Source organism: Myotis brandtii, unplaced genomic scaffold (assembly GCF_000412655.1).
Source record: "Myotis brandtii unplaced genomic scaffold, ASM41265v1 scaffold463, whole genome shotgun sequence".
Taxonomy (NCBI): domain Eukaryota; kingdom Metazoa; phylum Chordata; class Mammalia; order Chiroptera; family Vespertilionidae; genus Myotis; species Myotis brandtii.
The window spans coordinates 1,358,507-1,370,725 of NW_005367694.1; the positions used below are offsets into that span (position 1 = coordinate 1,358,507).

At 53.2% G+C, this 12,219-nt stretch overlaps 1 protein-coding gene across 1 annotated transcript in view; it reads right to left on the reverse strand.

Annotated features, from left to right (window-relative positions):
• The window catches only part of SLC2A11 (solute carrier family 2 (facilitated glucose transporter), member 11), a 14,294-nt gene extending 2,081 nt beyond the window's left edge, over positions 1-12,213 (reverse strand). The window contains exons 1-7 of the mRNA XM_014547023.1: positions 11,903-12,213; positions 9,388-9,486; positions 6,103-6,263; positions 5,155-5,279; positions 2,398-2,527; positions 1,708-1,856; positions 630-655 (exon numbers count right to left, since the gene is read on the reverse strand). Coding sequence (XP_014402509.1) covers positions 630-655; positions 1,708-1,856; positions 2,398-2,527; positions 5,155-5,279; positions 6,103-6,263; positions 9,388-9,486; positions 11,903-12,130 — 918 coding nt within the window. The 5' untranslated portion in view covers positions 12,131-12,213. The remainder of the gene's footprint in view (positions 1-629; positions 656-1,707; positions 1,857-2,397; positions 2,528-5,154; positions 5,280-6,102; positions 6,264-9,387; positions 9,487-11,902) is intronic.
• Positions 12,214-12,219: the final 6 nt, after the last annotated feature.

Below are 12,219 nucleotides of genomic sequence, written 5' to 3' on the forward strand. Positions count from 1 at the left end.
TCAGATGGGATGATCTCCCGGGCCCTGTCCGCAGCCTCATGGACCAGAAAGGACGTTAGAACCTCGGGATTCGGTGGATCCAGCCAACGAAACAGCGACTGGATGAGTCTGTGGGGAGGGCAGGCCCCTGTTCCGGCCCACGCCTTCAGGGACCTGGCTCATTTCTATTTGGCCATCATTATAAAATCTCGCCAGGCTAGCCCAGTGGTGCCAGAAGGAGCAGAGATTGCCCAGCTGGTAGCGCACAGATCAGCCGATGCCCAGTAGGCCTGCAGGAGTGACCGGAAGGGGCAGAGCCACCAGCCAGACCCAGCCCTACATCAGCCAACCCCAGAGAACTCACAGAGGCGTGAGCTCCGCAGCTGCTTCTGTTGTTGGCCACAGAGATGCAGCGATTGTTAGGCAGAAATGGAAAACCGATCAGTGAATTGGTACAAGGAGTGGGTGCCGCCATAACTAAGACCTGTGACTTATGTATCGGTTCCAAGACCAGACAGAGAATGGTGAGGAGGCCGGACAAATGCAAGCACGTACCTCGGTTGCAGGCTCCTCCCAGGCCCAGGCCCTGGTCGGGGCTCATGCAGGAGGCAACCAATAGATGTGTTTCTCTCACATCGATATTTCTCTCTGTCGTTCCTTCTCTCTTCCGCTCTCTCTAAAAATCAATGGAAAAATATTCTTGGGTGAAGATTGAAAAAAAAAAGACATGAGCACAAAAAAACCTTCAGAAGGAACAAATTGTAATTAGATTTAACTTATTCCAAACTTGCTAGGTTAGTTTAATAAAAAAACAAACCTCTTTCTTTTTCTTTTTTTAAAAAAAATATATTTTTATTGATTTTAGAGAGGAAGGGAGAGGGAGAGAGAGATAGAAACATCAATGATGAGAGAGAATTATTGATCGGCTGCCTCCTGCACGCCCCCTACTGGGGATCGAGCTGGCAACCCGGCCATGTGCCCTTGACCGGAATCGAACCCAGGACCCTTCAGTCTGCAGGTTGACACTCTATCCACTGAGCCAAACCATGAGGGCTATAAACACATATTTTTAAAGAGAGAAAGAGAGACAGAAAGAGAGAGAGAGGCATGTGCAGCAGAGCTGAACTGCTCCAGCCCAGACCAGCCTGGACGGGCCAGTCCTCAGCTGCCTCTGACAGCAGAGCCAGCCCAGCTAAGACCAGCAGAGCTGTGCAGCCAGCCCAGTGAGTAAATAAATGGAAAGTAAAGTAAATGATTGTTGTTGTTTTCAATCCTTACCAGACGATATGTTTATTAATTTTTAGGGAGAGAGGGGGAGAGAGAGAGAGAGAAGCATTGATCGGTTGTCTCCCTGACCAGAATCAAATCGAACCTGCAACCTTTTTGGTGTACGGGACGACGCTGCAACCAACTGAGCCACCTGGTTGGGGTAAGTGACTGTTGTTTTAAGCCAGAGATTTGGGGATTGTTCTGGGGCATCGTGACTGTGGCCATAGCTAATGAATAAGACCGTCAGCACCCCGCTGGCCTTGGGCCAGGGAAGTCGCACATGGTATTTCATCCTGCACGTGTGTGGGAGCTTTCTCTGCACCGCCCTGGGGTTTTGAAGGGATTGACGGACCTTCAGAGAGAGGGACAACCTTTCCCTGAGAAAAGGGGACCCCCATGCTCTGGGCAGAGGCGCCCATTGGCCGAGAGTGGTCTAGGGACCTGAGGTCCGGGACTCACCTGCCAGGCACGCCTCGGTGTCTCCACGGTCAATGAGGAGGTAGCGCGGGCTCTCGGGGAGCAGGGGCAGGGAGGCCAGCTGCAGCACCCCAGGCACCAGACAGCTGGCCAGCAGCAGGGGCCAGGCCTGCCGGCCACCCAGCAGCTCCCTGGAGAGGCAGAGGAGAGGCCAGCCAGACACCTCCATGCCAGAGCCCTGCCCCCTATCCACCTGCTCCCCACCCCGCAACTTGCCTGCCTGTCCTGTTGAGGGCAGAGGGTCTGCATGGCTCTGTGCTTCTTCCTAACCAGCTCTGGGCCTGGACACCAAGACCCCTCCCACCAGGTAAGGACCCCAGCCCAGGCACGGCTGTGGCCCCACCTTCTCCCTGACAACTCCCTTCCCAGGGCTCCCGGCTTGGCCTTCTCCTCTCTTTTCTGGGACGACCGAGACATGCTCCCCTTCAAAAGCCCAAACCTTCCCCCTCTTGTCTGTCAAGACCTGCTTTCTGCTTCCTCCTCTGGAGAGGATTGATGAGAAGGGTGATTCACACTGAAGTGTGGCTCACTGAGAACCGTTTTGTGCACCGGCAGATGGAAGGGGACAGGTCTCAATACCGCAATACAAAGAAGCCATGCCTTCATCTACGTCATAGGTGGTGAGGAGTCTAGGCAAAGAAGGGCTTTTACTGGCACATGGCGGGCACTTACCTGAGTCCCACCACTTGTCCCATCACGATCCCCAGGGCAGTGAAAATGGCTGAGGTCATGGTCACGGCTCCCCGGAACTCCTTGGGGGCACTCTCCCCCAGGTACATGGGCTGGATGCTCATGCCCACACCTGGCCGTGTGCACGCAGACAGTCAGACCGCAGGCTGGACCCCCTCCCCGCAATGCCCGGGCCTGCCTCCCCACCTCCTGGCACCTCATCTACTGGATCCTGGCACAGGGCTGCTCCCTCACCCCCTAGGCTGAGAGCACCCCCCACCTGCTCTAGGGCCAGCAGGACTCCAGGTCCCCCCCCCCTCCCGGCCCCCAGGACCTCTGAGATAGAAGTCTTCCTCAGATCAGCCCCATCCTGTCCCCTCACCACAGTCCCACTCTGGTCATCGAATCTCTCTAGACCCCGTCACTGGGCTGAATGTAAAGGGCTCCGAGGGAGCTGAGCGGGTGATGGGAGAAGGGAAGGGCAGCATCCGATGCCCACCCGCTGTCCGGCTCTCACAGCAACACTTTCAGTGACCACTACTCTGCAGTGCTCACCTCACCCTGACTTCTCCAGAGACACCTGGCACCCAGGCAACCAGCGGGAGAACGGAACCGGACAGCACTCCCCCTGCCCACCCCAGACGGCAACAGCTGCCAAACGCTAGGAGGCCAGTATTTGAGCATCATCCACCTGCTGGGAGTGCCGGTCCCTCCCTGCCTGGCCTGGGATCAGGAACCGGGTCTCATTTGGGTGCAGGGAGCTGGGAACAAGGTGATGCGTCGATGGCCAAAGCCTCAGAGGTGCCCTGCTCTCCCTCCAAGCAGGTGGGGACCTAGCCTTTGTGCTAGGTCCTCGTCCTCGTCCTCGGGGCACAAAGACAAAGTCTGACCCAGTTCCTTTTCCCTGGAGTGTGGGCTGTTCTTAGTGACTCACTTCTCACAAGTAGACTGTGGCAAAACTAACGGTGTCTGGCTTCTGAGATTAGGACATAAAAAACAGCCCAGCCGGCGTGACTCAGTGGTTGAGCATCGACCTATGAAGGTCATGGTTCTATTCCCGGTCAGGGCACATGCCGGGGCTGCAGGCTCCATCCCCAGTAGGGGGCGTGCAGGAGGCAGCCAATCAATGATTCTCTCTCATCATTGATGTTTCTCTCTCTCTCTCTCCCTCTCGCTTCCTCTCTGAAGTCAATAAAATATATTTTTTTAAAAATTGGGACCCCCTCCTTGAGCATACACACACACACACACACACACACACACACACACACACACTCTTCTTTCTCTTGGATCGCTTACGCTGCAGGAAACCAGCCACCGCGTGTGAGACCCACAGGCTGAGGACGGGGCCCCCTGCCAACAGGCATCTTGGAAGCAGGTCCTCCAGCCTCGTCAAACCCTGAGTGACCGCAGCCCTGCCTGACAGCGTGACCTCAGCCTCAAGAGAACCCAGCCAGAGCCACAGCTAAGACACTCCCAGGTCCCGACCCACAGGAACCATCAGACAATGAATGTTGGCTGCTTTAAGCCACTACACTTTTACATACTTTGTTTTACTGGACTAGATCCCTAATAGAGACATTTACACCTGGCTGTTTACACAGCAGGGAGTCAAGAGGGGATTTATTAATGGGAACCCCTAAAAGCCCAGATGGATGTGCTCAAAATTCTGCTCCCTCACGTGACAGGCCCCCAAAACTGAGGAGCCCCTAACAGGCTATTCTGCCTCTGTCTGGAACAGCGGTTCTCAACCTGTGGGTTGCGACCCCTTTGGGGGTCGAACAACCCTTTCACAGGGGTCGCCTAAGACCATCGGAAAACACATATATAATTACATATTGTTTTTTAAAAAAATATATTTCTTTATTGATTTCGGAGAGAAAGGGAGAAAGGGAGAGAGAGAGAAACGTCAATGATGAGAATCATTGATTGGCTGCCTCCAGCAGGTTCCCTACTGGGGATTGAGCCCCAAACCCAGGCATGTGCCCTTGGCCGGAATCGAACCTGGGACCCTTCAGTGCGCAGGCCAACGCTCTATCCACTGAGCCAAACCGGCCAGGGCTACATATTGTTTTTGTGATTAATCACTATGCTTTAATTATGTTCAATTTGTAACAATGAAATCGGGGGTCACCACAACATGAGGAACTGTATTAAAGGGTCGCGGCATTAGGAAGGTTGAGAACCACTGGTCTGGAAGATCAGAGAACTCATCTTAGATGCCTTTACACCTTGGCTGCCAGGAAGCTCATGCCTACTTAGCGCATTACTCAAACACAGGACCCCCCCTGTTGGTGTGGGTCTGGGAATGTTTGTCCTCACATCCCTATACAACTTTTTTGATTTTCCTATATCCACTTTCTTTTTTTTTAAAATATATTTTATTGATTTTTTACAGAGAGGAAGGGAGAGAGATAGAGAGTTAGAAACATCGATCAGCTGCCTCCTGCACATCTCCTACTGGGGATGTGCCCGCAACCAAGGTACATGCCCTTGACCGGAATCGAACCTGGGACCTTTCAGTCCACAAGCCGACGCTCTATCCACTGAGCCAAACCGGTTTCGGCTCCTATATCCACTTTCAATGTCTAGTTATATGAGCCTTTTTAGATAAACCATACTTAATCATTTTTGCAAAATTAAGGTAGGCATGAGTGAAAAGTAAATCAACGGATAAAGAGAATAAATTAGTGAACGAAGAGAATAAAAGAATGAGCAGGAAGGGAGAGGCAGGTGAGATGCCCCCCCCCCCCCCCATACCTGCGCTGACTCCCATGAGCAGCCGCCCCAGCATGATCATCTCGAAGGAGCCTGCTCTATGGCTGAAGCCAAACAGGATCGCCGCGGCCACCACAAAGACGTTGTTCACCAGGAGGGACTTCTTCCTTGGGGGGAGTGGGGCACAGGCAAGGGAGGCTCAGGTCAGTCCAGAGGGACGGCCCCTGGGGAGCCCTCTCTGCAACCCCAGCCAGCCCTAATCAGACGTGTGTGTGTGGGTGTGTGTGTGTGTGTGTGTGTGGGTGTGTGTGTGAACTGTGCTAAGGACTCTAAGCGACTGGGTGGAAATGACCACTAGCCATTGTACCTGGGTCACACGTGGTATGTCCCAACGCACTTCAAACCATTCTCTTCCTGCCTGCCCCACAGCTTGAAATGACAGATTGATATGTATGGCTTTATCCCTCAGAGTAAGCACCCCTCTCCTCAAACTCCCTTGTAAAAGGAAGGGACCGGTAGCCCTCCTGGCGTGTCTCAGTGGTTGAGTGTCGACCTATGAACCAGGAGGTCACGGTTCTATTCCTGGTCAGGGCACATGTCTCGGTTGTGGGCTTGATCCCCAGTGTGGGGTGTACTGTACAGGAGGCAGCCAATCAATGATTCTCTCTCATCATTGATGTTCCTATTTCTCTCTCCCTCTTCCTTCCTCTCTGAAATCAATAAAAATATATTTAAAACAAAAGAAAGAAAAGATTGGTTACAAAGGGGGAAATGAGGCCCAAAGGGGGAAATGAGGCTATTGTTTACAAATAGCATTTGTTGGCAGATGTGGAACTAGACACTGGAGTCCTCCCTCTCACACAGCAGACTCCTCCCTCTACCAAATCCGCTTGAGCTGTGACTCTCATGGTGAAACTACAGGCATTCCTCAGCCTGCAGACTGGGGTGACCCTCAGTAAAGGTCACTGGGGGTACACAGGAAGCACTTACCTTCCCAGCATGACAGCCAGGGGCCCGGCAAGCAGCGCTCCAAAGAGGCCCCCCAGGGGGTACAGAGACACGATGAGGGACCACATGATCAGGATCAGGTGGTCAGGCAGTGGCTGGCCGGTCCGCGCCTGCCACGTCTGATTGGTGAATTCCTGAATGTGCTGTGAACAGAGATGCCAGTCAGCCTCCCCGGGAGGGGACTACACACGCTAGGCCTTCTCCCCACGGGGAGAACGAAACTGCAGACAGAGCAGGAGGCCAAAGGTCACCGTCACTTTCAAGGGGGTCTGGGCCACACGGCCGCCCTCCTGTGCTCCTGAGTCTGCGTGGCTGTGACCGCACCCCCTCTGGCCTGTGTGCTCTCAGCGCCCCACTCAGCCCTTTGTGGTATCGAAACCCACTGACTTCTCCGGAGCGTGCTGCGTGTCTCCTTGGGACCCCAACTGTGGCAAGTCCTCGTCTGGGAGAACACATGACTCTGTTCATTGGTAAGACTGGGAATTAGGCCCAAAGAGGTGGAATGACTTGCCCACCGCCTGAGCCACAGGTCAGGGCTGCTGCCAGGTAGTTCAGACACCCCACAACCCCACCCCCAGAGCTGCCACTCTGGAAACTGAACAGAGGCCACGAGGTTAGGAATGACTGTGCTCGGGGAAAGACCCACACACCCCTTCCCTTGGTTAGAGATGAAATGTCAGTGTCTGGCGGGTCTTAGGCCTCCCAACCAGATGTGAGGGAGGATGTCAGGAGGGCTGGGGACTTAGTGTTGGGCCAGCTCAGTGTAATGGCTGTCAGCCTGGTACCCACTAGGTCCCCCTGGAGGAAGGACGTGCCCAGAAGAGCCAACCTTGACTGGAACTCCTCAGGAGTGACCATTCAGTGAGGTAGGGGAGGCTCCGAGGCCAAGAAAGTCCCAGTGGGGGGGTGGGGGGGGACTAGTGATGGCCCACAGGAGACAAGACGTGAGAGTGCCCCACAAGTAAGTCTGCCCTGGCGGGCACTCATATCCTTGTTGAGTGAGCAAATAAACAAATGCAGCCGGTTCAGACCTCCCTTTCTCAAGCCAGCAGTTCTTCCTTTCTCTAAGAGGCTGGCGGCTGGAATTGTTTCTGCCCAGAATGTACTCCCACCCGGGCTTCTGCTACCCACTTCCTCCTTTGGAGTAGTTCTCTTCCATTGTCAATTATAGCCCCTACTAGAGGCCCAATGCATGAAATCATGCACGGGTGGGGTCCCTCTGGGTGGCCTGCAGGGATTGGCTGAAACCCACAGTCCAATACTGCCTGCAGCTCCTACCTGCTGCTCCCGCTCATCCGGGCACCACTGTGCCTGCCGTAGGCTTGTGCCCAATCAGTCCCAGAGAGGCTCCCGCTGCCTCAACAGCGCTCACCAGCCATGAGCCCTGCGCCTGGCACCCTCTCAAGGGGCATGGCCTGCGGAATCGGGCTGAAACTGGCTCTCTGACATCCCCCGAGGGGTCCTGGATTGCGAGAGGGTGCAGGCCAGGCTGAGGGACCCCACCAGTGCACAATGTGTCCAGGGACAGACCGTGGGAGGGCTCCAGGGCGTGCAGGCCCATCTTGCTCAGTCCCGATGATCAGCGGGACCCCAGCAGCAAGCTAACCTACCGGTCGGAGTATCTGCCCCTGGTGGTCAGTGCATGTCATAGCGAGAGGTTCAGCAGCCTTAACATATTATTAGCATATTACACTTTGATTGGTTGTTCAGTTGTTCTGCCGTTTGGTCTATTTGCATATTATCCTTTTATTATATAGGATTGGTAGTCACCTGACCCAGATGTAGCCAATGGAAGTGCTCTGCCCTCTTCACCACATGATTGGTCTAGGGGTGGGCATGTGATCCAAGCCAGTTAAGCACTCTTTCCAGGCCTCTCTGTGAAGAGCTACCAAGGAGGACTTTTATTTGGAGATTCCCAGCTGATAAAAAGTGAGTCTGGCCCGGCCAGTGTAGCTCAATGGTTGAGCATCGACCTATGAACTAGGAGGTCAGGGTTCAATTCCTGGTCAGGGTTCAATTCCCGATCAGGGCACATGCCTGGATTGTGGGCTTGATCCTCAGTAGAGGGAGTGCAGGAGGCAGCCAATTAATGATTCTCTCTCAGCATTGATGTTTCTATCTCTTTCTCTCTCCCTCTCTTCCTCTCTGAAATCAATTTAAAAAAATATTTTTTAAAAAAGTGAGTCTGGTGACAGCTGCTGTCTTGTCACTGGGTAGAGGATGAGGCCAGGCAGGGACAGGAGAGCCCCAGTTCCATCCTAGGGCCTGGTTCCTGCAGCTCCCCCCCCGCCCCGCCCCCCACACACACGGTTTATATCCCCACATCTTTCCCAGCGAAGTGACAGGACACTTGCCCTTCTTCCTTAAGCAAGTTAGAGGCAGCTTCTATCACTGGGGCTCACCGACTCATCCTTTCCACAGGCCCAGAATGAACATGGACAGGGGCCAGGCCAGCATCAGCTGCTGGGGATTCACAGATGATCCAACACTGAGTGAGCCAACAAAAGGGAGAGAGGGGCCCAGACAGCCAGCACAGCCCGAGTGCTGACAGCCACACCGAGGGCAGGGGAGGGTGACGTCCCGCTGGGGGCTGGTGAGGGAAGGCACCAGGAAGGTGATGGCATTTGGGTGGTTCTTGAGGGGCTTCTGCGGGGGTTTTTGGTGGGGGCGGGGGTGGACAGAGAGGGCTTCTCAGCAAAAGGAGGGTCTGAGGAAGGCTGTGCGCATTCAGGGAGCTGCAAGTCAGTATAAGACTTGGGGCTGGGGAATGAAGGCGGGAGCCATGAACAGGCTCTGATCCCAGAAGGCCTTGGATTTCGGGTGGATGCGTCTGTCCTCATTCCTATAGGCACTAGGAAGACACAGAATGTTCTGGGCTTGATCAGACGTGAGAGGATCTAGAAGGGGAGAAGCTGAAGGTAGGGAGGCCAGTGAGGAGGCTGGGCCAGCAATCCAGACAGGAGAGATGGGGTCTGAACCGGGGTCCTGGCAGAGACATGGGGAGAAACGGCTGGATGCTAAAGGTAGTGAAGGACTTGGTGTCAGAGTAAAGGCACTGGGCAGACGGTGGAGTCATCGGGGATTCAGGAGGAGTGCAGGTGAAGGGGGAGGATGCAGAGCTGGATTTGAACCCGAAGTACCAGTGGGGGCGGATGTGTGGGAGAAAGTGCCGCCAAGTGGATGCTGGCCTGAACACCACAGGGGACAACTGTCAGCGCTCACCTAGCACCCACTCAGCTGGTGATCGTAGGCACAGAAGGTACATACCACGGTTGGGGCATTGATGATGGACAGGTTATAGCCAAACTGAAAAGTTCCACCAATGCCAGCTGCACAGATGGTCTGGAGCAGGACCCTGCCCTGAGTCTAAGGAGAGAAGGGAGGACACGGAGTGAGTAATGTCAGCCCCACCGCCCTCCCAGGACCAGAACCTGCCAATTATAACACTGCGATGCGTGTGAACCAGGCACTGAGAGGAACCCAGGCACAGCGTGAGGCGTTACCTAGGTCACGTGGCTGGCAGAGAGCAGGACCCCACCCAATCTCCTGCTCTGAAATCTCAGCGTATGCCGAAAGCTCTCTACTCCCCAAAGATATAACAGTGACCTACTTCCCTCAGCTGTCTTCCTAGGCATTCACAAAGTAGCTGACTATATAAAAATCAAGTCATTGATCTTTCCCCAGTAAATCAGACTGCCTTTCTTGTTTTGGCAAATTCGTCTGCAAATTTAAAGTGCTACAAATTAAATTTATTATTTTTTAAAAAAATAAGTAGAAGTTTCATGGCAGAAGGATATTTGGCTAAAGAGTTTCTGAAGAATTCCCCGAGGACTATTCATTCATCAGTGCAATTCCGAGTGCCTGTCCCTTACCGGCACTGTGCTGAGGACAGATACAGCCAGGAAGAGACAAGCATGCATTCACCATTTGGCGAGATACTGTGCGGAGAGGGGCGGGGGGAGGGCGGTTGGGGAGAGGCTCCAGAGGGCAGGATTCTGCCAGAGATCTTGCCACAGGTCTGCAGACAGATCCATGACAGGCACCCTAGCTGCCTACAGCTCCTATAAGGCCTACGTAACTTCCTCCCAAGCTGGAAGCTATGGGAGGAAGCCAGGAGAGGACCCAGGGGTTTAGTCTCACTGTAGTCACATCGCAGCCCCAGACGGGCTGCAAGAGACCCAATGCCTGATGATGACAAGTGAGCCCATGTGGCAGGAGATGCTGGCAGGCCTCCAAGAAGCAGGAAATGGTTTAGTTCACTGAGATCGTTGGTGGAGACTGCCTAGAGTCGTGGTCGGCAAACTGCGGCTCGCGAGCCACATGCGGCTTTTTGGCCCCTTGAGTGTGGCTCTTCCTAAGCCTTAGGAGTACCCTAATTAAGTTAATAACAATGTACCTACCTATATAGTTTAAGTTTAAAAAATTTGGCTCTCAAAAGAAATTTCAATCGTTGTACTGTTGATATTTGGCTCTGTTGACTAATGAGTTTGCCGACCACTGGCCTAGAGCAAGCATGTCAAACTCGCAGCCCTCGGCCCCATGTGGCCCACAACGAATATTTTTGTGGCCCAGCCAATATAACTGTATGTAAGTAACGTTTTAATAAAAATGTCGTAACTTCATTTTTACAATATCCTGCTAGACATAATTATTATTAACAAACTACAATGTTCGCTATTGACTGATTTGTGTTGCATTTGTTTCCCTTACGCACCTTACGTGCAGGGGCACCATTTCTCTCCACTAATACTAGCAGCGAATATTTTAACAGCCAACTGCCACGTCATTAGTCTTGTACTGACTTGTTTGGTGTGCGTAACAGGAAATATTTCGTTTTTGGAGAACAAGAAAAATAGGTTTATTTGTGTTACGCTTATTAATTAGTGCGGTTATTCAGTGTCTGATAAGTTAATGTTCAAGAAAAAATATTAATTTTTATTAAAATGTTCTATTATTTTATGTTAACAATGACTCATTTATTTCAGCCCTTTGTATTCAGCATGTCTCTATCGAAATAAACCTACGTTTCTATGAAAACTCAAGCTTTTGTGTTTTTTTTGCGGCCCACATAAACTTAAACCTTGTTTATTTGGCCCGTGTTAACCTTTGAGTTTGACATGCTTGGCCTAGAGCCATGGCTGGTCATGAAAAGCAACCAGACACTAACTATTAATTCAGTGAACAAATATTTCTTGCCTCCCTATTATGGACCATAAACCTACTGCTCTAGCTGCTGGGGACATAGCAGTGAACAAAATAGACAAAATCTGTGACCTCATGAGCTTTTCTTCCAGTGTGGGAGACAGGCAGTAACAACATGAACAAGGAAAGTCTATAGTATGTCAGCTGGTGCGACTGAGACAGGAAGCAGAGAGGGTGAGAGGGGGTGTTTGGAGAGGGTGGTCAAGGTTATGCCCTGAGAAGGTGACGTCTGCATAGACTTAAAGGAGATAAGGGGAAGCCCCAGGCAGACAGCTCATGGAAATCAGTGCAGGTTGGGGGAAACCCAGAGATGAGCGGTGTGGGCTGCCCCCAATCTCTCTGTGAGGCAGGACAAGACAGGGTTTTATAGGAGATGGAGGAGATGGAGGTTGGGGAGAGAGGTGAGGATGGCACACAGTCAAAGAAGGGGCTGAGGTAGCCAGAATCGGGGCGTGTCTGGCCTGCCTGAGGGCACAAGACAGCGCAGGCATCCCGAGGGATGCTAGCCTGGGAGGCTGGGGTCCGCAGGTCCTGCAGATGTGTGACCACATGCAACCCTGCACTAGCCCCCAGGCCGTACCTGCGCATGAACACCTGCATGCTCTTCCGAGCCCACACACCTAACTCCACTGTACAAGCAAGCACGAGACCGTTTTTGTACATCTGACGTCTCCGTTAAGCCTTGCAGCGTGGCTACGCCTGTGCAGTTCACGCCGAGCTGCGATTCCTCCTCTGAAAGGCCAGGGCCAGGCGGGTTTTGGAATGTCGACCTTCCCGGATCGCAGGAGGGCATCGGGCACGTGCACATTTCTCCAGCATTCAGGAGCAGAGAGGCCTGCGGGTTGGGCTTGGCCCCGCGAGGGAAGCGAGCGCGGTCGCGGCGCGGGGGCAGTGCAC